Raw genomic sequence first — 27,086 nt, 5'->3', positions numbered from 1 at the left:
CAATTGATTAATGATTAATAATGAAGAAGCGTATCATGTCGGTTGGTAGTGTGAGAAATATTAATTAATTAATTAATAATGACAAATAACGATTAACAAACCGTTTTAAATCTAAACAAAGTTCGAATCGATGTACAGGAGCATTATGTGGCTCTAGTTGTATTATTATAAATTATAAATAAAATAATTATTATATTATTAATAATATTGTAATGATTAATGATTAATGCATGATTAATTACAATACAGATTGTTTTTAAATAACAATTTTTATTATACATATTAATTATAAATATTGATTATATATATATATATATATATATATATATATATATATATATATATATATATATATATATATATATATATATTAAGTTTAACTTGTATTTAAGTGGCATAATAGTTGAGAGATTATATTAATTAAATAATTGATTAATATTAATATTCATTGAATTATATACATAAAAAAAAAAAGAAGAAATAAATTCAATTATTAAGCTCTTTAATAATTAGCGAGTTTATGAGAGTATTTTTATTCATTTTTGTTTTTATTAATTATTATTATTATTATTATTATTATTATTTTAATTTTATTATTTTTATTTTTATTTATATTATTAAGAGAATAAGTAAAAATTTTGATAGTCAATTTATTAAGATAAGTATTTAATCTGCATTCAAAAATGCTCTATGTCTGGATACATGATTAAGAAATGTCATAGTATCTTGAGAAATAATGATGTTTTTGAAGATATAAGCTCATTCCGATGTTATAGGCATTGAGACCTTTCATTTGAGTACCCACATGAATTTTTCATATATTTTATATAATTATATATATTATATATATATATATATATATATATATATATATATATATATATATATATATATATATATATATATATATGTATATATGAAAAAATATATGAAATATGCATGTGGGTACTCAAATGAAAGCTCTTGATGAGTGTAACATCGGGATGAGCTTATATCTTTAAAAATGTCAATAATTAAGAAATGACCTTGTATCTTGTCAACCAATGACATTTTTAAAGATATAAGCTCATCTTGATGTTACACTCATCGAGACCTTTCATTTGAGTACCCACATCAATTTTTCATATATTTTATATATTTATATATATTATATATCTATAAAGGGACTAGCACAAAAATAAAAAATAATCAATTTCAAATCAAACAAAATCGTTTTTAATATATTAAATTACATATAACTTATATTTATACATATATATCTTATTTATATTTTCATCAACACGTATACTCTGCATTAGTTATTTTCAAAAATTGTTGAGACATATGAAAAAGTCAGACCTAAAGACTTGAGCGCGACGAAATATCTCGTTCCCTCTTGCACATTTTTAGGTCTAACTCCTTCACACATGTTGTATATATATAAATAATTAATAAATTTTCTTAGATTATCTAGATTTTATATATATATATATATATATATATATTATATATATATATATATATATATATATATATATATATATATATATATATATATATATATATATATATATATATATATATATATATATATATATTGATATGAATTCATTTTATAGAGAACGTTCGTGTCGTATGAACACGATAAAAATCGCCCTCTCAAGTTTTATACATACACAATATTTTTTTATATTTTTTTTTTTTTTATGATTGTGTTGAAGCACGCGATCTTGGACCATACTTTAATTTAATTTCTTATCGTATAAGTTAATATTTTATTTAATGTAACGATGATTAAAGCCATTAATTTATTTAACTATAACGATTTTGAATATATCAAACAAAACAAAGCCATAATAAGTTTGTTTATTTTTTATATAGAGGTCGGTTCTTAATTTCGTCTTGATGGTCACCGCCTTAACTTCTTGATATGTTTATATTTTTTTTTTTATAATTATATATATAGATTGTTTAATTATATTACCTGAAAAATAAACAGTCGAGTTAACAATTTTTTTTTTATTTTTTTTAATACGCCTCAATATTTACCATACGCTGCACTTATGCGTCGGATTCATCGGAGATCCTAGAGGACATTTATACGCCTTAGCAAAATCCTGGCTGTTGGAAAGCGGACCAAGGACTCTGAATGGACCAGGCGAGTGCACACTGCTGCGTATTTTTGTGAGAGCGTCTTCTGGTGTCATAGATCCGCACCAAATTTGTGCATAGTTCAGGAAAAATAACTGATCATGTGTCATATCTATTCCCGGGAGAAGAGGCTCTTCGCCGTGGGTAGCAACCCATTTTTTGTACGCCTGAAAATTTATAAAATTATTAATATAATTTTTTTTTAAAGAAGAAATGGAATTTTTTTCATTAAAGAAGAAACATAATTTTTTTTAAAGAAGAAATATAATTTTTTTTATCAAAAAAAAAATATAATTTTTTATCAAAAAAAAATATAATTATTTTTTTAAAGAAGAAATGTAATTTTTTTCATCAAAAAAGAAATATAATTTTTTTTTATCAAAGAAGAAATAATTAATACCCGAAATGACTGTTTAAGTCCGCCATTATCAGCAATATTTTCACCCTGGGTCATTCGTCCATTAACGAAGAGATTAACGTCTTTGAGTTTGTAGCGGTCATACTGGTCAATTATACATTGGGCTCTTTCCCTAAAAGCTTTTATAGTTGCGTTATTCCACCATTGCATCATATTACCATCTTTATCATATTGGCGGCCTTTGTCGTCAAACCCATGTGTAATTTCGTGGCCAATTACAACTCCGATCCCGCCGTAATTCAATGATTTTGGAAAGTGTTGGGAATAGAATAATGGCTGAAGAATACCCGCCGGAAAAACTGGAAGAGGTTCAATTTTTTACATTAAAATAAATAAAGTAAATTTTGAAAATGTAAGTGGTTAAATTATTACCGATATCATTTTTATTTGGATTGTAAAATGCATTAACAACAGCGGGTTCTGTCGACCACTTGTCTTTGTCAACTGGCTTTCGAAGTTGCTCCAAATTATGCCGAGCGTCATGTTTCAATACTGCTAAGACGTTTTCCAAAAAACGATTCTCTGTGATGTTTAGCTGAAAAATTTAATTCACTAGAAAATCGACAACTATGAAAACGTCACATCAATTTTTTAATAAAAAATTAGACATTTTTTTTTCTAATGAAAATTTTTTATTTAAAAAAAAATTATCTAGTCTGAGATTTATTGTTGCCAAAATTTGAAATCCAAAATTATTGAATTATCAGAATTTTTATAAAATTTTCAAATTTTTAGCTAAAATTCTAAAACTTCTATTTTTGGTAATTATTAATGTTTAATTTAGATTTTAAATACTATTGAAAAAATACTAATAATAATAATTATAAAATTACCAAAATATATTCCTTAGAAAGTTCAACAGGATCTTTCAAAAATTCCGGATATCCAATCCGTTCATTCATCGAATCAGCTTTGCTTTTAGCAACAGCCCTTGTTTCTTCATTCATCCAGTGATTTTCATTGAGAAGTTCGTTGAATGCTTCTCTGATAGTGCGTATCATCTCCAATGCAGTCTCCTAAATCAAAGTACTCCTCAATTTTTTTTCTTTTTACATTTATTGTACAATTTAATTAAAAAAATTTAATATTCTTCAAAAGAAGAAAGGAAAAGTAAGTAAAATTTTTTTAATTTTAAAAAAAATTTTCTTTATTTTTAGAATTTTTTTTTTTTTTTACTTCAATAAGCTGAAAAAGAATGAAAATGTAGAAACGTACTCAAAAAATGAGAAAAATATTTTTTTTTCTCATTAAAAATATTTTTTTCTTAAAAAAAAACATTTTTTAATTTTTTTTAGATTAATTGAAGAAAAATTTTTTTTTTGCATTAATTTAAAAACACGATATTTTTATTTAATAGTCACCTTACTTTCGTGATTAAAATTATCACGAATAAACAGTGCGCCTACTGCCATTCCAAGTTTCTTATTTGTCCATTCGACGCATTGTGACCAACGATTCCTTTCGCTCAAAATTCCCAAAAGTATTTTCCTAAATTCAACTCGCTTTTGTTGATATTCATCTATCATATGTGGCATTATTGACATTACAAATCGCCATATGATATAATTATGAATAATTCTAAAAAAAATTATAACAATCATAATTACTACTTAGTAAAAATTTTTGCGTCAAATATTTAACACTTTTTTGTGTTAATTTAACACAATAAATTTTAAATTTATAAATAAACTGTATCTTATAATTCCCGGGTCAAAAATAAAATTTTGTCTTGATTTTTCAAACTTTCCTTTAAACTTGTCGATTTGCCGACAAAATCGGTTTAGAAGTTTCGAAAATTATTGACTTCTCCGATAGTGTCCCCTGTTGGAGATTCAACTGAGCAAACCGTCAAAGTTTACTATACTTCTCTGCTTCGTAAACTTGTGCATCAAGGAAGCATTTCAAATTACTAAATTTATCGCGTATTCTGGAACTGCTTTGCATGTAGAAACTATCAACTTGATAAGATCCATTGAGAAGTTCGCAAAGGCATTGAAATTTTCTGTACCCGGGTCGAAAAGTAAATTTTGTTTTCATCAGAATTGTCTAAATTTGAACCTTTGAAGTTGCCGACAATTTTGCTTTAGATCTCGACTTTTTCTAACTTAAATTGCTTTTTTTTCTTCAACTTTTATAACTCAACTGCCTTAAATTTGACTTATTTTGTTTTAAACATTCAACTGGTTTATTGAATCGTATCATAACCTAGTCTATTTTTTTTTTTTTTTTTTATAAAAGTACCCACATGAATTTATTATATATTTTATATCTTTAAAAATGTCGATAATTAAAGAATGACATAGTATTTTGTTGTCTAATGATATTTTTTAAGATATAAGCTCATCTCAGTACTACACACAACGAGACCTTTCATTTGAGTACCCACATCAATTTTTCATATATTTTATATATTTGTACATATTATATATATATATATATATATATATATATATATATATATATATATATATAATATATGAAAAAAATCATGTGAGTACTCAAATGAAAGGTCTTGATAAGTGTAATATCGGAATGAGCTTATATCTTTAAAAATGTCAAAAATTAAGAAATTACCTTGTATCTTGTCAACTATTGACTTTTTTAAAGATATAAGCTCATCCCGATGTTACACTCATCAAGACCTTTCATTTGAGTACCCACATGTATTTTTCATATATTTTATATATTTATATATATTATATATATGTATATATGAAAAATATATAAAAAATGCATGTGGGTACTCAAATGAAAGGTCTTGATAAGTGTAACATCAGAATGAACTTATATCTTCAAAAATGTTAATAATTAAGGGATGAAAAGAAATAATTAAATATTAAGTTCTATTTTTGACCCAGGTTAAAAATGATATTTACATAAAAAAATCAAAAAACCTTTTATCAGTTTGTTCAATAATTCGACCCATTTTAATGAAATATGGCATTGCATAAACAACAACCGGTTCATCTTCAGTAATTGAGGTACTCAAAAATGTCTGAAGATAATCTCTCCATTTTAACTGAGGGACCTCATGTTGTAACTCACGCAATGTTAATTTCCGATAAATTGCGGATGTGTCATGTCTATCTGCTTCTGGCAGTGACGCCTGAAATTTAATTAAAATTCAATTAGTTTCATTCGGTTTACTCAAGTATTAAATATCGTTGATATCCATTAAATCACTCGCATATCGCTTGAATTTAATTCTGTATTTGCTATTCAATTTACAGTAGCGCGCTGACTAATATTGATTAATAAAAATAATAATAATGATAATTAAATATTAAATAGTATTAAATGCATACATTGGCCAGTTGTTTTTCAAAAAGAATAACTCTTTCAAACTCTTCAGCTGCTTTTTCCGGATCCGCGCCCAGCAATACTGACACATTTGTCATATATCGGTGATACGCTCGTAATTCTGATTTACTATTTGATTTCAAGTAGTAATCTCGGCTTGGCAAGGCCAATTGCATTTGATCCAACTATAAATTATTTTACAATTTTATTTTAATTTTTTTATAATATTTTTTAGTATTATGTGTAAAATACAACCAATTATTTTTAACAATAAATTTAAATTAAAAATCTAAAAATGCACACCTCTACCTTTAATAAATCGCGTAATTGATGCCAAAAGGGCGCATATCAATTTATACGCCCTTTTTTTAATTATTGAGCTACGTAGATTTAATTTAAAAATTTTCAGCTTAAAATATATATTTAAAAATATTATTTTCAGCTTAATATATTTAAAAATTCACCTTTTTTATGATTTTATTGCACTAGCAAGATGTAATAGTCAAAAATTTGAGCGGACAAACTTTTAATTCACTGACGCTCTCGCTTGGTGGCGCTAGCGGCGGTTTCCACGATAAAAGCGCGCGTAAATTTTTAAATATAGCAAACTTGAAAAAATCTAAAGAATTTTAGTCACTATATTTAAAAATAGGGCAGTTTAAAAATAATTTTCTATACTAATCAATCTCTTTAATTTTTTTCAGACAATTTACACTTCCACTAATATTCTCTTACAAAAAATTCTACAAAAAAAAAAAAATTGAGCAAAGGTGTGCAATAAATATAAAAAATCTACCAAACTTTCTAAAAAAAAAAAAAAAAAATAAATAAATAAATTTATAAATATATTATTATTATTAAAAAGCTCGTTGTGAGGAAAACCTTAAGTCACCCACTACGGTCTTACTTTGCCGTCGCACCTGGAGGATGTTGGCGGAAGAATTTTTATCATCAGGTCCCACCCAATGTTCAACTAAAACGCCTTCATTAAATTCACCGCGAATGCGTCCTAGTAAAATTTCAATTGACAAATTTTCCGGAGGCTCCCAGTTGGTTCCTTCGACAACTGGCCACCCGCCGAGGTTCCTCAGAGTTTCCTTGAGTGGTGCGTCGCCAATATGTCGGATCTGAACTGCAATGTTAAACAAAATGGCTTCTTTTAGCTTCTTTGAGCCAGAGAGCTCGGTAAAATTGACGCTGATTGTACCCACGGATGTCCATGCAGGACTTGTAGAATGTCTTCGCTTTCAAGGTCGCGCTGTTGTCTTGCTTGTTTGGAGGCTCCTCCAGAACTCGCTTTAATATTACTTTCAATTGGTCTGAAAGCACTTCAAATGTATTGATGGAACTTCTGTCCTCTGGAATTATGTGCAACCGGTTCCAGGTTCCACACGCGTATTGGAAGAAATCTACGCATGGAGATGCTGTGCGATCCATCGCGGCCAGTAAGCTTGAAGCTGAGAATTTTTTTTATTGTCAGATTATTTATTTGGTTTAATTTGTTATTTAAATTAAGAGGGAGTTTTTGTTTTAATTTTGTGAGAAATTTTGGATTAACTTTGTTATTAATGTAGAGAGAGTTAAGTCTTATTTGTTGGAGTATTTTAATGAGTATGAAGTTTATAAAAGTTATTAGTTGTTTATTAATTAAGTTTATTTTACTATTTGGTAAAAAATTAAATCTGTTAAGATTTTAATTTTATTTAAATATTTAAAAAGAAATAAATTGAAACTGAATGAAGAAAAAATAGAAATATGAAATTTTTTTTTTAAAATTGTTTTTTTTTGTAAATTAATTTTTTTAAATTAAATTAATTTCTTTTTTTAATTAATTTTTTTTTTAAATTGGTTTTTTTGGTAAATTAATTTTTTTTTTTTTAATTGAGTTTTTAAAAAAATTTTTTTTTTTTAATTAAATTAATTTTTTTTATTAAATTATTTTTTTTTACTAAATTAATTTTTTCTTCAATTATTTTCTTTTTAATTGATATTTTTAATAAATTAATTTTATTTTAATTTACAAGCATGTTTGGATAACACATATTAAAGAAAAAAAATAAATTAATTTAATAAAAAAAAATTTGTTTTTAGCCCTTAAGATTGACGGCTGAGTTCTTAAGAACTCTTCACCTTTCCAACCATGGAAATATAAACATTAAAATTAAATTGAGAAAACAATAATAAATTTTTAAATTAAAAAATAAGAAGAAACATTTTTTAAAGGAAAAATTAAGAAAATTTAAATCAAATAAAAAAAATTGGAAAATTAAAATTTTGTAAAGAAAACAATAATAAATTAATAAAGAAGAACTTTGAGAAAAAAAAAAAGGAAAATTAAGAATGGATAAAAAATAATTGAAAAGGAAATTTTAAAAATGAAGAAAAAAAGTGACAAATGGAAAATTAATAAAATGAATTGGAAATTGGAAATTGGAAAAATTAAAACTTAATAAAGAAAATATAAAATTAATAATAGAATAATTATGGAATGTCCCACAATTACCCTTATTTATTTATTTTTGCGGCAATTTTAAGAGAAGTTTTATTTTTCCGCGTAAAAACACGACCGGAAAATATTAAAAAAGTCCATAATAATTTAAACCCTTCTGAAAGTCCATTAAAAAAAATGACAGTAATAAATCTTATAAAGCAGTTAACCATAAAAAAATTTCCATGCTTGACAAAGTTGTTACCCAAGAAGTGAGTGTACTTTTTAAAATAAATTTTTTATTCTCATGACTAAACAATAACTCTGTGTGTTTTTCCAGCGCATTCGTTAAATTACATAGTACATAAATATACAGTAAATTTTTAACAGAAAGGGAAAAGCTCGATGCAGCAGCACTTACCCGTTCTGACGCACTCCTCAGTCAAACAAACGTTGAGACCTGAAATTAAAAAAAAAAAAAAAAAAAAAAAAAAAAAAATGCAATTTGACTTTGTAACTTTTGTTGAATTTTAAAAAACTCAACTTTCAAAAGAACCCGCCGAACTTTCATCTCTTTGATTAAATTCTTTAAATTACTCGCTCCTTATTTTTGAGGAAAATCTCCGAGATTTTTAATTAAAAAAAATAAGTAAGATTTTTTTTTTAATCTCTTCAATTACATTTTTTTTTTCTTCAAGAAATTTGCAAGGTAACGAAGTTGACCCGGTTCGGCTCAGCCAAATGAGCTGAGTTGATAGCCTCGACTCGAATAAATCTTGTCTCGTCGAACCGGCGTGGGCCCAGTAACTAAACTGTGATAATTAAGATTAAGTGGAGAAGTCAAAGGCAAATCACGTTTTAATAAAGTTGCGTGCTCTCGAGAGTCTTCCAAGAAAATATCCCTTCACATTTTCCGAATATATATATATATATAACTCTGGAATGTTTTACTTTTAATGTTCAATTAATGAGCAATTTACCAGCTCAAGATTTATAGTTTTAATTAATTTTTAATTTAGTGTCCTATTAAAGGATTTTATTGTTCTCTTATAATTTCTGTTATAATTTAAGAGAAATTTTATTATTCTCTCACGGAAATTATGTTATATTTCTTTACATCTAGAGATTGCTGCTTTAATTATTAAAATTTACTTGTTTAATTTTACAAATTGATTACACTGAAAAAAAAATAATTGCTAACTAAATAAATTAAAAAATTATTAAATGCGTATGATTTAAACAATAAATTTTGTATTTTTGACAATTTATTATTTTTATTTTTTTTTACGTTGGAATTTATCAACAAAAATTGAAAAATTAAATAATCTTTATGAAAATTTTGAAGAAAAAATTTTTTTTTAATTTAATTAATATTTTTTTAATTAAAAATTTTTTTTGATATGGTTAATTCTTATATGGAAAAATATATGGCCAAATTTTATATGGCAAATTTTTTATATAAAATTTGAAAAAAAAAATTTTTTTAACTTAATTTTGAAATAAAAATAAAATTTTTAACTACTTTTTCTTCTGTGCGTTCTCCGGACAAATTGAATTTTTAAAAAAATATATTTTTAACGGCTGTCTAAGCTCCGATACAAGATTAAATGAAAATTTATCGATAGAAAACAGACTCTATAAAACACGTGTGCAGCACTAAAACCTCCTTCAGAATTATAGACTCGGAAAAGCTTCTATTAAATAACTTTAAATTAAATATAACGGCGGAGAAAAGTATCTTCTTTAATTTAGTCCAATCTTCAGAAATGAAGAACAGTCGAGGTAAATAAATTTCACGCTTCTTTCATTTCAAGTGTTGACGCTGAAAAATCTGTTTTTTCCGCGTTTACATTTAATATAAATTATTTTCTTTTATTGAGAAAAATTCCTGCATTTTATTTATTTTTACTTCAAGATTTTTTTTTTAATTAAATTTTAATGGAATTGACTAAAAGTTTATGAATTAAATTAAATTTATTAAGGTGCAAGAAAAATTTTTTAGCAAGATTTTTTTATTCAAATTAAGATTAAAATAAAACTCTTGTCATTTAGTCACTTCATTTTCCAAAAAAAAAAAAAAAAAAAAAAAAAATTAAATTAAAAAAAAAAAAATATCCAAGAAAGAAAAAAGAAAACTTTAATACTCTTAAGCTTTTCATTACTTATTTGTTTCATCAAAAACTCTCAAGTATACTTTAAAACTAACAACTACTATCAAGTATTCCTTAAGAAGAAGCTAAAAAAGTTATTCGATTAAATTAACAATTGTTAGAGGAAAAAATTTTCTTATTCTCCTTCTCGAGTAAATTCATTAGAACAATAAGTGAACAAAATTTATTAATCAGCTGATTGAATCAACTCCGCGTTTAGTTCTTTAAATTAAAAATTTTTTTTGGACTTTAATAATAATAATAATAATAATAATAAAATTAATAATAAAAATATTAATAAGTGTAACTTACGAGTTTCTTTGGCGCACTCGCGGTTCCGATGTAAAGCCAATAGTATAAGAGTAAACAAACTGGTGACTAAGAGAGTAACAGTGAGAACGCCGATTAATTGTTGACGATTGGTAGGTCCTCCACGCCGGCGAGTAATTGAAGTGGCTCTTGTAATCCCAGGCATCCTCGAGGAATTCCCCGGCCTGTGAATTGCTGTCGTTGTTGTTTCTGTATTGCCCCTTGTGCTGCAAGTCACCTGATTGCACCCAATACACAAATTCGAGAATAGAGAAATTGATCGAGCATGAGTAGAGTGCTTTAGCACAATGTTATCAACATTAACATCAACAATGCACACCAGAATTAATTACCATCAGTCAACCAATCAACCACTTTGCTTAATCAGCCATACATATTCATTATTATCATTATTATTATTATTATTATTATTATTATTATTATTATTATTATTATTATTATTATTATTATTATTATTATTATTATTATTATTATTATTATTATTATTATTATTATTATTATTATGATTAATGCACCGACTTTGAAATTTACCTGAAGTGGCATTCCGGTATGTTGAATCTCCCGAGCCGCTGCGGGCAAAAATTCGCTCTCTTCGGTAATTACCCCAGATCTTAAGTACCCGTTATTACTTTCGGACTTCATCGCTTCAATTCGTGTCTTACGTCTTTGGTAACCTAATTATTTCCAGTGGATATTAGATGCTTTTTAGGTAATTCCTTACTCTTGCGGTCACCTGTTTTTTTTTTTTGCATAAAAAATTAAAGTATAAGGGAGGGCGGGGCAAGACGGTCCACCTAAGCCAGCTTTTATTTTTTGTGGCTTTGACTCAATTCACTGGAATTTTTGGAAAATTCCAAAAAAAAAAATTTTTTTTTGGGGGGCAAGATGGCCCACCTAAGCCAGCTTTTATTTTTTGTGGCTTTGACTCAATTCACCGGAATTTTTTGAAAATTCTAAAAAAAAAATTTTTTTTGTGGTAAGATGGGCCAAAAAAAAAATTTTTTTTTTGGGGGGGGAAAGATGGCCACCTCGAAAATATAATGATAAAATATTAGAAAAATAAATTTTTGGTCAATTTTTGAAGTGGGCCATCTTGCCCCACCCTCCCCTTCTAAAAATTTCTAAAAAAGGAAAAAAAACACTTTGTTTTTAAAATTAAATTTTTTTCAATCCAATAAATAATAAATATTATTATTAAATACAAAGAAAAAATTTTTTATTTAACAATTAATTTTTTCAGACAATTTATCGATTAAATAATATCAATTAATTTTTCCAATTGAATTAAATAAAAATTATTTTAATAAATTCTCATAATTATCAAATAAAAAAATTAATTATTTGGAATTTAGAAAAATACCCAATTATCTCAAAAAAATAAATAATAATAATTTTTTACTTTTATGGTTTAAAAAAAATTTGATGATCAAATAATTAAATTACCTTTTAATCTTCAGTTTGTAAAATAAAATTTCAAAAATTTAATTACATTTTATAAAAAGTCGAACATATATTTCAAAAACTCATCATTAAACTTGCAACCAAAAAAAAAAAATAATAATTCAAACTGTTAACTATCACCTCAAAAAAAATTTTACTCAAAAAATCCGACCGAAAAAAAAATTTTAACTGTTGATTGTGCCACGAGGCAAAATTTTTACGCGGCAAAATCTTCGATGTCCTCGAAAATTTTCAAAAATTCTCACTAAAAAAAAATTAAAACTTATAATTCAATTTCAATTGATACTGTCAATTTTTTCCCAATGAAATTTTACGAATTCAAAATTACCACAAAATTTTACCGTATGCATCCTATCAAACTTATTGATGAAATTCACCGAATTTTTAAAATTTAGCGAGAAAACATAAGAAATATTTTATTAAAAATTTTCTAGTATTAATTTAAAATTATTTATTATTAAATTTTACTATCGTGACTGATAAACCGACGTGAGATCGAATGAAATAACGATAACGGCGGTCGGTGCCAGACTAAAAGGGAGAGAAATGGCAAAGCGGTTACAGAGCGCTTGGGCAGATATAATACAACACAAAAGGTGATGGAGGCGGGAAATAGCAATAGCTTTAGTACGGGCGCAACTTTCTTCTATTTACATTTATTCATACCGTAAACAAACCTCCCCGTGTAATAATAACATTTTTTTTTTTTTTTTTTTTTAATTAATATTAATTTCAAAATTTTTTTTTATGAAACTTAATTATCATTAAAAAAAAAAAAAAGAAAAACATTAATATAATTTTTGAGAAAAATTTTAAACCAAGAAAATTGAAAAAAAAAAAAATTTTTTTTTTATCGAAAAATTAAAAGGTCATATAAATGACCTTGTATCTTGTGAAATATTGACATTTTTAAAAATATAAGCTCATCCCGATGTTACACTCATCAAGACCTTTAATTTGAGTACCCACATCAATTTTTCATATATTTTATATATTTATATATATTATATATATGTATATATAAAAAATATATAAAAAATGCATGTGGGTACTCAAATGAAAGCTCTTGATGAGCGTAACATCGGGATGAGCTTATATTTTCAAAAAGGTCAATATTTAAAAATATAGAGTGCAATTTAACAAAAGTAATTATTTAAGAAAGCAAATTTTTATTTAACAATATTACCAATAAAAAAATTTCTTTATATATATAAAATTTATTAGAAATTTCCAGAATTTTTCCAAGTATTTTTTTTTAATTAAAAAAAATTTTTTTTTTTTGAGTACGCTTGAATTTCATTTTTTTCAATAATAAAAATTAATACCATACTTTACCGTAAAAATGAAACATAAAAAAGTGTATAAATGAGGAACAAAATAATAAATGCGTAATAGACAATTCGACGACCTACAATCACTATTATTACTTGTCCTCCAGCAGCTCAGTACACGGAAAAATCTAGCTAGCTAGATAGCTCTATCTTTGATGTATAAGTACACAACAAGGCTGTGTACGTGGGGAAAACAACCCCCGGTATCTGCTCCTTCAGGTCGATATCACGCCTGCGCCTTTGATAAATCAAGGTGGATCTACTACACGTTTCCCTAGAAAAATATATACCCACTATTTTTATTTTTCTGCTTCACGACTCGCCGATTCCCCCTGATTTATTTTATTCCATTTTATTTATTTATTTTTTTATTTTATATTTATGATTTTGGTGTTGGCAGTAATAGCTTGCGTGTTAGGATTTTCTTCCGTGAAATAAACAAAAATAAACATGTCAAGGATTCTATCGCTTCTATGTTAGATCCATTTATTTCTGTCTTATATAATGATATAGTAAATATTACTTTTATAAAATTATTATTGATAGTTGGAATTATTTTTGTCAGCATCATGTGTCACTATTGACAACGTTATTTACGATTCGGATTATCAGAGAATTATTTTTGTAGATATCGATCGCATAAATTAGATTACGGAAGCCCAAATTTTCCCCTATTTGTGACAAAGACGATCCACGCTGAGTGCTGACAAGTTTAATTATTTTTTTACGTGAAAAATTGATAAGGGAAGAAAATCTTTTTTTTTTTTTTTTAAAGATAATATTATTTTTATATTTTTTTTAAGGGTAAAAATATTATTGTGAGCTTAGAAACAAAAATTTAGCTTCAAAATTATTATTATTATTATTATCATTTTTTTTTTTATTGTTTTGGAAATTATTAAAAATTTAATTTCTTAAATAAAAATAATTTAATTTATAAAATTAATGAAATTTAAGTGAAAGAAAAATTTAAAGAATCCAACGAAAAAAATTTCGGGACTAGAAAATTATTTTTGATAACTTTATTATTATTTTTAATAAAAATGATAATAATTTATTTAAAAAAAAAAAAAAAAAATTATTTTTTTTGGAAAAAATTTTTGTCTTGTAAATAATTTTATTTGTAAACCAAAAAAATCGCTGATAAAATATATTAATAAAAAACTAAATTATTTCTAGGGAAGAAATCTTAATACGGGAAAATAACTTTTAAGAATTTAAATAACTTTTTACATTAAATAGAAAAATTTTTCAATCTTTTTTAGTACCTAAAAAATTAAAAAAAAATTTTAAATAAAACTCAAAAAATTATTTTGGTTTGAAAACTGTTCTGCTAAATTAAAGTAAAATAAAATTTTTTACATTTTCAAAAATTCTTCATTTAGAAAAAATTAATTTTTATTTTACATTACTTTTGATTTTCAAACTTAAAATTCGCTTAATAAATACTTAAATAAAAAAATTAACTTTCTTCAAAAGATCTTAAAATAATTTTCTTAGATTAATAAATTTTTTGTATAATTAAGAGCAATAAAATCCTCCATCTTTCTAACAGAATAACAAACGGAATAGAATTAACGTCTCACTAATTATCATTATAAATTGTAACTAAATATGTACAAAGCTCTAGAAGCATCTTATTGAAGCAGTTATTCAAAGTCTGACATATACATACATAATTCCAATTATAAATAATTGTAACTAATGACAATGCTATAATTTTATTTCAAAATAGAGGATAATGATGTTCGCAAAATCTCCGTCTAATCCGTATCTTTAAATAATAAATTAAAACAATAATATTACATAGCAACGACTGATTCTGTTAAAATAATAAATAATCACTCAGCCAAAATTTTCTTATTTATAATTTAAAAATCTGTCACAAAGTTTTTATAAATTTTTATTTACCTAACTTCATATTTTTTACGAGAAAAAAAATTTCTCTTGCTATTATTTATTGATAAAAAATGTCCTTTGATAGATGAAAATTGAATAGTCTAGTGTTGATATTTAAATTACAATTGATGACACACTTTTTGTGCTATTCATTCTATCTCAAGCAGTTTTTTTTTTTTTTTTTTTTTTTTTCATTTAATAAACAACGAAGCAGCCTTTGTTCGAACAGGTGGTTGGTTGGTTAACGTTCATAAAGGGAAACTAGTTTCATTTTAATTTTATCGTCGGCGGATTATGAAAGCGAAAAAAGTTAACAACTTTATCGTTTTGCGTTGACAGTTTCAATACTTTTATCGGTATTAAAATTATAAATTATGATTACTATTCGGACGTATTAAAAAATTAATATAAATAATATTTTTCTTAGCTGGATATTAATGATTCAAATTCATTGATTAAAAATTACAACTTATGATTAAATTACACAATCTTCTGGCTTCTGTCTTCTATTAAGGCTTAAGTATAACGTAAACTCTAGTTAATGGAAACACGAAAAGAAAAAAGAGCTGGGAATAGTGTAACACTGAAAGCTCTATTCCTTTATTGGAATATCGATCGTTCTCAAATAGCCTCTGCGAAGAAAACTCGACATAGACATTTATTTAATATTTAATTTACGACAGTTTTAAAAGCTTTTCATTTTTAGACATTTTTTGTGTAATGGAGATGTAACTTCGTTGAATTCAATTATTTTGAATTTTTTCATTTAGAAAAAATATTAATTACTTGAATTTTTGAAAAAATTATTTAAAAAAAAATGATTTTTAATTAAAACTCTAGATTTAATGCCTAAATAAATCAATTTAAAGGTGTCATATTAAGATGAGCTTATTTTTAAACTATCATTAGTTGATAAGATATAATGTAATTTCTTAATTATTGACATTTTTATAGATATAAGCTCATCCTGATGTTACACTCATCAAGAGCTTTAATTTGAGTACCCACATGTATTTTGATATATTTTTCATATATACATATATATATATATATATATATATATATATATATATATATATATATATATATATATATATATATATGTTATGTCCACCCCAAAATTTTTCTTTAAATTTAAATCACCCGCGCAGATGAAAGACTTCTCCATGCGCGAAAGCCACAATAAAATATAAGCTACGCGACTGCTGGTTGACTAGCGGGGACTTCTGCAATCTCAGCACCGCGAGTATTTAAAAAAGCGATCAACAGCCAACGCCTTGTCTTTGAGCAATTAATTCGACTTCCGCGTTTAATTGACGGACCCGTGCATTGTAAAAGTCCCTTATCTTAATTTGCGCTGCACTTAAGACGAGTTCAGACTCGGTTCAACCGGCAGGCCACGTATTAGTTTTAATCATCTAGAGAACCGGAATCTCAAAGTTCTAATTTGCTCTGCACTTAGGCGAGAATCCGGGCAGTAAGTTTAAATAAAACATCTCTAAAAAGCTAAATTCGCGCACTTTACCCTACGAGGGACTGGAGGACGTTAGCTAAATCAATTTATTTAAATTCATTAAATTTAACGACATAAGAATCAATTTGTGAAAGTGTAAGTTTTAATGTTTATAAAAATAAATCTAAATAAAAGTGAAATCAGTTTCCAACCAGTTCATTTCACGAAATAAGAAGCCCGTAATATAAGCAGCCCAATTCCATCCTAATTCATCCGCTGCGAGAACCAACCAAAGGGCCCAATCAAGGAACAGGCGCTAACAGCTGCCCTAAAACCACGGATCTGACCATCAATAAAGTTCCTGTAACAGTAAGTACATCTACTTTCAATAAATCCGTGAACAGTCTCAAACGAAGGCGTGGTAAATTCGTACTTCGAAAACGTCCCACATAAATAATTAAAACAACGGAATTAAAACCTCCGTTGCGTATTCTTTAAACTGTTAGTCCAAACCTCCACCGTTTACGCTACCGCTCTAAAAACGCCCTTGGACATAACAATATATATATTAGGGTGGGTCAAAAAAATCGAATAATTTATTTTTGATTTTATACTCTGAAAAATAGGTTCGTAGACACCTAAAAAGAATTCTCTCCAAGTATAAGCTCTTAATTATAACGGGAAGGTCCTCCGCTTTGCGGGTTTCTATTTTTTTCGAATAATCAGATAAAAAAATTTATATCTCGCTTCCAACTGCTTGGAAAAATATTCCGTGGCATAGATTTTGTGAGAAATTGAATGCTTTACAAAAAAGGTCTCTTATGACTTTTTCAAAAACTCAACCGATTAAAAGATATTCATAGTTGAAGTTTGGCTATTTTAAGGAAAATATTCGTTTTTATTATGAATTTTATAAGTCGATGAAAAAACATTATTTCGGATTGCGGAACTCATGATTTTGTAGGAAATTTACTGCTCTACAAAAATGGTCTCTTATGATTTTTTGATTAAGTGAAGCCGTTACGAGATATTCATCGTCAAACATTAACGAATATCAATATTTCCAGTTTTTGATCAATAATTCGATAAATTTTAATTTAAACTATGAGTTTCAGGAAAATTTACATAAATTTGAGTTTCGATCGATAAAGAAATGTTATAATAAGTTAGATAAAGAATTATTGGAATTATCATTGATTTTCCTTGGAGAAATGCCTCAAGAAAAGATTTCTTTCAAACGTCCTGGTGCTGTTCATCATGCTAGATGGATGGCTAAGGCCATTTATAGTTTGAAAATGTATCTATTCAGAGATGAATTCAAACTCTCTCAGAAAGAATTGCATGGTCTTCGTCATTTCTGTATTTTTATAGTCACATTGTATTTAAAAGCTTGGTTTTCATCAACTTCTGCAACAACTGCTGCTTATCATGACTTGCAGTTTATGAAAAATTTATTGGAGTACAAACATATCAATCCTTTGATTTCTTCAGCTACGTGTGAAAAAATGATTTCGCACTTATGGTATTTGAGCGATGAACTTGCCATTTTATCACTGTTTGACGATGGCGTTCCATTAGAAGTAAAAAAGTATTGTTGAAGCTGTTAATACTCGTGAAGGTACAGATTCTAAAGCTAAAAGATTTGTAATTGCTAAAAAAGATTTGAATTCATTGGCGCAGAGAACTCTGAGTGACTTTGTGTCTAAAAAGTCATTAAATCTTTTCAAAATCTTCGATCTACCGTATGACTTTCTTGATGTCGATGTTGAATTATGGCCTACTAATGAGAGTTATCTCGAAAATAAAGAATACTTTCAACAACTAAAAGTTGTCAATGATTCAGCAGAGCGAGCTGTTGCATTAGTCAGTGAATATAATCAATGCTTGACAAAAAATGAAGAACAATTCCAGTACTTATTGCAAGTTGTCAAAGAACATCAAAAAACATTCCCAAATTGTAATAAAAGAAATTATTTATAGTAATAGCGTACTGTTATGTTAAAAATATAGACAATTATATTGCAATTGATAATTCAATAAAAAATTTATCTATAAAAAAGTTAAATACTGGTTGTTTCTCACTTGATTCAATACTTTTCATATTAAATTTGACAAAGAAATATGTCATTCACTTCAAATTAAACTAATCATTGGCTATATGTCGAAAAAAATGCTCTAATTTCTTGTTTTAATGCAATCAAACAAGCTCAAGACTGAAAACAATATTAAAAAAATTGTTTATAACATTTCTTTATCGATCGAAACTCAAATTTATGTAAATTTTCCTGAAACTCATAGTTTAAATTAAAATTTATCGAATTATTGATCAAAAACTGGAAATATTGATATTCGTTAATGTTTGACGATGAATATCTCGTAACGGCTTCACTTAATCAAAAAATCATAAGAGACCATTTTTGTAGAGCAGTAAATTTCCTACAAAATCATGAGTTCCGCAATCCGAAATAATTTTTTTCATCGACTTATAAAATTCATAATAAAAACGAATATTTTCCTTAAAATAGCCAAACTTCAACTATGAATATCTTTTAATCGGTTGAGTTTTGAAAAAGTCATAAGAGACCTTTTTGTAAAGCATTCAATTTCTCACAAAATCTATGCCACGGAATATTTTTCCAAGCAGTTGGAAGCGAGATATAAATTTTTTTATCTGATTATTCGAAAAAAATAGAAACCCGCAAAGCGGAGGACCTTCCCGTTATAATTAAGAGCTTATACTTGGAGAGAATTCTTTTTAGGTGTCTACAAACCTATTTTTCAGAGTATAAAGTCAAAAATAAATTATTCGATTTTTTTGACCCACCCTAATATATATATATATAAAATATATGGAAAATACATGTGGGTACTAAAATGAAAGGTTTTAATGAGTAAAACATCAGAATGAGCTTATATCTTCAAAATTATCATTAATTAACAAGATACAAGGTAATTTCTTAATTATTGACATTTTTGAAGATATAAGCTCATCCTGCTATTACACTCAATGAGAGCTTTTATTTGAGTACCCACATCAATTTTTCACATATTTTATATATTTATATATATTATATATAAATATATAAAATATATGAAAAATACATGTGGGTACTCAAATGAAAGGTCTCGATGAGTGCAGCATCACGAGGTACATTTCGGTACCTCTAAATTTGAATTTTAAACAAATAACTGACTCCAATTCTACCAATTTAAAGCTAGCGCTCAAAAATCCGTATACGATCGACGATTCTCGTGTTATTACCGAATCAAGCTGTCGTAATATCACTGCGCATGATTGGTAAGAACAGCTGATTTGATTGCGCATGAGCATGTCTATTATTTGAAAGGAATTTAATAAAGTTGCGCGTGACTATCATGTCTTCGCTCTTCGTTTAATTTATATCCGACAAACTATTCTACCTATTTCACTGACAATGAGTGGGGACAATAGTCTGTAGATTCACATTATGAAATACGAACATACATATGCATGGAAACATTCAGCTGGGTAACTCGATTGTTACCGGCTTTTAAATTGTGAGTTCCAAGGTTCGTCTTGTTTTTCTTATTTCTCTCTCCGCCAATCCAAATATCGGTTTTATTTATAAATTCTTCATAATTTAGTTTGTTAAAAGTTTCATTTTATATTCTTCTTTAATTTTATTAAAATTTCTGTAAGAAGAAATATTTAATTATTTTATACGGAGTTTTTAAAGTTTAATTTTTCTATTTTATGTAATAAGTTTGTTAAGCAATTTATTGACACGTGAGTCGAGCGATAACTTGTTTTCAAATCCAATTAATTTATCAGTTAATGAATCTATTTATATTTTTCCGTCAAAGTATAATTTATTTATTTTTTTATTTTTTTTTTTTGTATTTTTTGTATTTTTTATATAAAAAAAATAGCAAATATTTATTATTTAATATTTAAAAAAAAAATTAATTTTCATAAATTAAAAATTCAATTTTTTTAATTAATTTTTCGGAACAAATTTTTGAGAAAAAAAATTGTCAAGTGACATCTTCAATAATTACAGAATTTATTAAATATTAATAATTTATTAATATTTAATTTAATTGACGATCAAAAAAAAAAAAAAAAAAAGGCAATTTTCGGGAATTTTTTTGACAGGGAAAATAAATGAATTTAGAGATTGGATTTTTTTTATTTTATTAAGGGTACATTAAAAATTATTACCCTAAATTTTTTTTAATTTTTTTTTTACTTATTTCTCGTTACAAAAAATTTCTGTAGAGGTGCGCTTTTTTATAAATTTTTATGGAAAAATATTTAATTATTACAAAGTTATTAACAAATCCTTCTATCAGTGTAATTTTAATCTCGTATTTTTTTTTTTTTTTTTTTTTTTATAAAAATTAAATCATCAGACACTTGACAATTTTTTTTTTTTTTTTTTTTTGAAAAAAAAAATTTTCTAGTTTTTTTTTTTTATATGTTATTTGTTAAAAAATTAATTAACTTTCTTAATTTCAGTGATTAATTTTTAACAATAAAATTTTGACTAATTTCAGGATCAAAAAAAATTTTTTTGGAAATAAATAATAATTACAAATAGAAAATGGAAAAAACGAAAGTTCTGGGATTGACAGATTACAGCGTGATTGCTGTGACTTTAGCGATCAGTATCGCAATTGGTTTGTATTACAGATTAACTGGAGGCAAACAGAAAACAGTCGAGGTAATTGAAATAATTAAGTAATAAACTGCTTGATTTATTGATGTATCTATATACAACTCTATTGAGAATATTGTTGCATGGTAATTCAATTCTTCGTAATTACGAAGGGAGATGGAATGTGAGCTTAGCTTCTTAATTAAACTGATGACAAGGATAGTGGAAAATTTTTTATTATTACTTGTTATCTAGTGACACTATGCTCGATAATTAATTAGATAGATTTGTTATTTTTTATCTGTTTATTTACTTAGTTTTTATTAAGATGATCATTTTTTAAGCTTCTTTAAATAAGTTAAAAATAAATTTTAGAGTAAAAAATTATTTAAAAAAAAACATTAATTAAGTAAAAAAAAATTTTTTTAGCCTCTATAAGACTTTATCATCATATTAAAAATATAGATTAACTCTAAAAAAAAACTCTAACAGTGTCATTATAAAAATAATTTATTTTCTGTCCACAGGAATATTTTTCAGCAAATAAATCTATGGGCCCAATATCCATCAGTATTTGTTTGATGGTATCTTTTATGTCAGCTATTACATTACTAGGCGTCTCAGCTGAAAATTATACTTATGGCGCGATATTTGTTGTAATTAATTTTTCTTATTTAATTGGAACTCCAATTGTCTGCTATGGATACTTACCAGTCTTTTATAAATTACAAGCTACAAGTACTTATGAGGTATTTTATTAAATATTAAAATAAATTATCAATTAAAAAAATAATAAAAAAAAAAAACAGTTATTAAAAAAAAAAATTAATTATCTTCAAGTATTTAGAAAAACGCTTCGGAGTATCAGCAAGAATATTAGCAAGTTCCATAGTATGGTTGCAAATGTTACTGTACTCTGGAATAGTACTCTACGCTCCAGCATTAGCATTTAAAACTACCACTGGAATAGAAAAGCTCACTAGTATTCTATCAGTTGGTTTGGCCTGCGCTTTTTATTCCAGCATCGGGGGGATAAAAGCTGTTTTGATTACTGACATCTTCCAGGCTTTCTTGATGTTCGCTTCGTTGATAATTATCATAGCCACTGCAGCTTCTTCCGTTGGTGGGCTGGACAAAATTTGGGAAATTGCGAGAGAGGGTGGCCGTTTGAACTTTAATAAGTATGTAATTAATTTTTAATATTTTTTATTTTTTTTTTACGCTATGTTGTACGGAATTGCAGCTTTTTATTGGATCCAACTGAGCGGCACACTTGCTGGGGTCTTGTAATTGGTGGAATGTGTACTTTTTTGTCACTCTATGGAATTAATCAAATTCAAGTACAACGAATGCTGACTGTTAAGTGAGTAGATGAAATAATTTTTGAGAAACAAAATTTTTTTCATGGAAGAAATGAATAAAAATCGAAAAATTGTTCATAATGGTGATTTTTGCAAAAACAAAGAATTTGAAGCTTCGGGGCACTATGAAAAAAAAATCCCAGCGCTTTGAATTTTTCAAGGATTTTAGGGGACACTTGGAGATTGAAAAATTACCGACTTAATCCTTTATTCATCCATTTTATCCAAAGATAAAATAAAAAAATTAAAAAATTTTCATGGTCGTATCTGAAAACTAGACACTTGGAGCTACAATTTGCTTTGTTTTTTTTTTTTCTGTACGGTCACTTTCCTCGGAGTTACAGCTCGTTGAAAATCACCCAAAAATTTCAAATTTTTTTTTACCCTTAATTTTTGTAAATAATATATATATAAATATATATATAAATTTATGAAAATTCATGTGGGTACTCAAATGAAAGGTCTCAATGAATGTAACATCGAAATGAGTTTATATTTTAAAAAATTTCCTAGATTTGGAAAAAAAATCATTTTTGAGAATTTTTTTCTACAAGAAAATTTCATCGATCATTTAATTAATAATTATTTAATTGTTCACAGAAGTTTAAAGTCAGCTCAAAAGGCACTATGGTTAAGTTGGCCAATCCTAACATTACTTTCCGTAATGACATGTTTCAGTGGCCTAGCAATTTATAGCAAATACTTCGACTGCAACCCAACAACAATTGACCCCTCAAAAAAGAGCGATATGTTGATGCCACTGTACATAATGGACATGACATCATCGCTTCCCGGTTTACCTGGATTATTCGTCGCAGGTTTATAAATCTTAATTGAACTAATAATAATTTTTTGTATACTATTTTTTTCTTATCAAATTCTAATAATAACACTTTTTATCTCAGGTATTTTTAGCGCTGGATTAAGCACCATATCTGCGGCCTTGAACGCTCTTGCGGCAATTAGCTTAGAAGATTACATAAAGCCATTGTATTTTATTTGCACTGGGAAGGAATTTTCTCCAAAAAAATCACTGATATGTAGTAAAGTGTTGGCTTTTATTTTGGGAATTTTCTGCATAGTTTTAGCGATTGCCGCTCAATATTTAAACAGTATTCTTCAGGTAAATTTAATTTTATCCATTATTAATAATTACAAAGTAATTTCTTAATTTTTTAATTTAATTTCTTTATTAAAAAATTTCTCTATAATTTTTTAAAAAATAAATTATTTTTCTAAATAAAAAAAAAAAAAATAACAATTTAAAATTATTCCAGATGAGTTTAACAATTTTTGGAATAGTTGGCGGCCCTTTAGTAGGATTATTCACCCTTGGAATGTTATTCGAATCATCAACGCAGCGCGGCGCAATTTTTGGCACAACATTATCTCTGATATTTTTGATTTGGATTTCATTTGGAGGCCCAAGACCAGGCCCCCAGGCTTTGCCGATGTCTATAGAAGGCTGTGCTAGTGATTTGCTTGCAAAATTCAACGGAACGTTGACTGTTCCAAGTAACCCTGTCCCTAAAGAAGCGTTTTTTTACCTCTACAGAATTTCTTACTTATGGTACGCGCCGATTGGCGTCGTTATGACCATCGTAGTAGGTTGGATCACCAGCAACTTGTTGCAATCTCTGGGACTCGACCGCGTCAAGAAAAATCTTGATCCTGATTTATTTTTTCCTTGCATTGCGCGGCGCATTCGCAGTAGGCGAAGGAACAATTCAGAAGAAGATTCAACTGAAGTTAATTTGAGGAAGTATCAAGTCAAAGATGATGTGGCTGATGCTAAAACTCAAGAGTCATTATGTAATTAATGTTAGTTTAATTTTTAGCTTGCTCAATTTTTTTATTTTTGGTTTTTATTTTTATTGCTTTAGAAATAAGGATTTCTAATTTATATAGTTTCTAAGCTAGACAAGCGTTAATTTAATTAAAAAATTTGAAAAAAATTAAAAGTTCAAAGAAAATATGACAATATTAATTGTTAATTTATGACAATAATTAATAAGTTTTACGTAATTTAAGAAGAATATAAAAATGAAGTTTTTTGATTTTTATGACAAATTATTATAAAAAAAAAAATGAGGAATTACTAATTTAGAGGCTTAAAAAAATTATATATGTGTTATATTTAAGAAATATATAAAATATATAAAAAATGCCATGTGGGTACTCAAATAAAAGGTCTTGAAGAGTGTAATATCGGAATGAGCTTATATCTTTTAAAATGTCAAAAATTAAGAAATTGCATTATATTTTCTTAAATATTGATGTTTTCAAAAATACAAGCTCATCCTGATGTTACACCCTTCAAGACCTTTTATTTGAGTACCCACATGTATTTTTCATATATTTTATATATTTATATATATATTTATATATATATATATATATATATATAAAATATATAAAAAATTGATGTAGGTACTCAAATGAAAGGTCTTGATGAGTGTAACATCAGAATAAGCTTATATCTTTAAAAATATCAATAATTAAGAACTGACATTGCAATTTTGTGCACGATTGACATTAAAAAAATTTTTAAAATAATTATTTTTTTAAAAGATTTAAAAAATTAGTACTTAAATAAAAATAAGTTAAGTTTAAAGTACAAAAAGGATATTTTTTTAAGTAAAAATAATTTTTACCGTTAGAAAAATATACAACAAATTTATATGTCAAAATTCTTTATAATTACATTATTTTTTGTCGAAAAAAAATATAAATTAAATATATAAGGCACATAAATTTTTTATATATATTTTTCATGGAGATTTAAAACATTTTCATAAAATTTAAACATTACTTGATTAGATTAAAGAGTTTTATCATGTAATTATAATTTTATATTAGTAGAAGTATCTTTTAGATCTTTAATTGATTAGATATTACAATGGATCTACTGATAAAAAATAACAGTATTTTTTTTTTTAAAGAATTGAGATATTATGTAAACGAAAAAATTCACGGATCATCTATAATTTTTAAATAACATATGCTGCCATGTAGATACGCCAAAAAAATGGACCATTTATATTTTATGAATAATTATAATAATTTAGTCGGTATTAGATAAAATATATTTTTATTCTTTTAAACAAAACGTCGGTGAATGATTTGTGAAGTCTTGTTGCTAGGCAATAATTTCTACGGTAGCTAAGGTTGCTAGGCAACGACTAGGGGGCGTGACTAAAGTGTAGAGGGAAGGGGAAGTAGATAATTTGTATAAGGCATGGTTATACGAATTGATGATTTTATTAATAATAAAAAAGTGTGGTAAAAATTAATAGAGTTTTTATAATTTTTTATATTAATTTCAAGACTGTATTCAAACTCCAAAAAATATGAATTTATATTTATAATACTACATTTAAAATTTTTGAATAACTAAAAATTAATTAATTCAATAATTACATTTTTTTCAAATTTAAATCCAAAATTTCACTTTTAATTTATTGCAGAATTATTTTTTGAACAGTAAAAAAAAAATATACAACATATCTCACATATTGTTCGTCAGAAATACGAAAAACAATTCAAAAATTATCTTTATATTTGCATTTGTGAAGATTAAACTAATGAAACTTTTTAATTTATTTTTTTTTCCTTTCATATGAAACTTGGAAATTTTCTAAAAATATCCTGAAAATTTTAGAATGGTATTTTTTCAATTTCTATTTTTTTTCAATCGAAAAAAAAATTTTTTTCATGTTATAAATGAATTTTTTCTATGGATATTTCTATCATGTTAATAAAGAAAAAATTCCCATGTTAACATTGGAAAAATTTCTTGTTAACATAGGAATTTTTCCTATGGAAAAATTTTTTTTCGCCGTATATAAAATATACGAAAAATTAATGTGGGTACTCAAATGAAAGGTCTCGATTAGTATAACACCAAAATGAGCTTATATCTTTAAAAATATATAAAAATCATTAGTTAACAAAATACAATTTAAAATATAATTTCTCAATTATTACTCAGCCCCACAATTTTTTTTATACTCCGGCAAGCTACCTGTAAAAACCAGAAAAAAATGCGTCACAAAATCCATCAGTTTCCCAATCCTCGTGAGTATTATCAAGACACTTTGATATTTCTCTCACAACTACACACAATATTTTAACAAATAATATTTTTCTCAATGAAACCTACCTGGTCCCCATTCTCCGGCATGTTTA

General features: G+C 26.1%; 2 protein-coding genes across 4 annotated transcripts; one reads left to right on the top strand and one right to left on the bottom strand.

Moving 5' to 3' along the window:
* Window positions 1-1,912: 1,912 nt before the first annotated feature.
* LOC141533594 (neprilysin-1-like) lies at window positions 1,913-12,771 on the bottom strand. Of its 3 annotated transcripts, none has more exons than XM_074252565.1 (14): window positions 12,200-12,771; window positions 11,288-11,489; window positions 10,739-10,973; window positions 8,698-8,736; window positions 7,060-7,305; window positions 6,769-6,980; window positions 5,854-6,033; window positions 5,443-5,654; window positions 3,910-4,126; window positions 3,382-3,561; window positions 2,921-3,083; window positions 2,531-2,847; window positions 2,029-2,297; window positions 1,913-1,963 (listed from the first exon to the last, which is right to left on the bottom strand). In XM_074252565.1, exons 2-14 carry the CDS (start codon window positions 11,396-11,398, stop codon window positions 1,960-1,962), a joined length of 2,385 nt encoding a protein of 794 aa, XP_074108666.1. In that variant the 5' UTR covers window positions 11,399-11,489; window positions 12,200-12,771; the 3' UTR covers window positions 1,913-1,959. The 3 variants fall into 3 exon arrangements, with proteins under 3 accessions (XP_074108666.1, XP_074108664.1, XP_074108665.1); XM_074252563.1 differs by having other exon boundaries at window positions 3,382-3,564; window positions 12,200-12,769; XM_074252564.1 differs by having other exon boundaries at window positions 3,382-3,564; window positions 11,288-11,430; window positions 12,200-12,769.
* A 7,618-nt stretch (window positions 12,772-20,389) lies between these two features.
* On the top strand, window positions 20,390-25,295 carry LOC141533607 (putative sodium-dependent multivitamin transporter). The gene is made up of 8 exons (XM_074252586.1): window positions 20,390-20,449; window positions 21,437-21,603; window positions 22,065-22,286; window positions 22,378-22,718; window positions 22,781-22,900; window positions 23,499-23,716; window positions 23,804-24,021; window positions 24,176-25,295. The coding sequence occupies exons 2-8, from the start codon at window positions 21,484-21,486 to the stop codon at window positions 24,716-24,718; spliced, it is 1,782 nt and encodes a 593-aa protein (XP_074108687.1). The 5' UTR covers window positions 20,390-20,449; window positions 21,437-21,483; the 3' UTR covers window positions 24,719-25,295.
* Window positions 25,296-27,086: the final 1,791 nt, after the last annotated feature.

This window comes from Cotesia typhae, unplaced genomic scaffold (assembly GCF_013202065.1).
Source record: "Cotesia typhae breed Kobodo isofemale line unplaced genomic scaffold, CoteBio_Ctyphae scaffold_121, whole genome shotgun sequence".
In the NCBI taxonomy this organism is placed as follows: Eukaryota; Metazoa; Arthropoda; class Insecta; order Hymenoptera; family Braconidae; genus Cotesia; species Cotesia typhae.
This window is presented reverse-complemented; position numbering and strand designations above follow the sequence as displayed.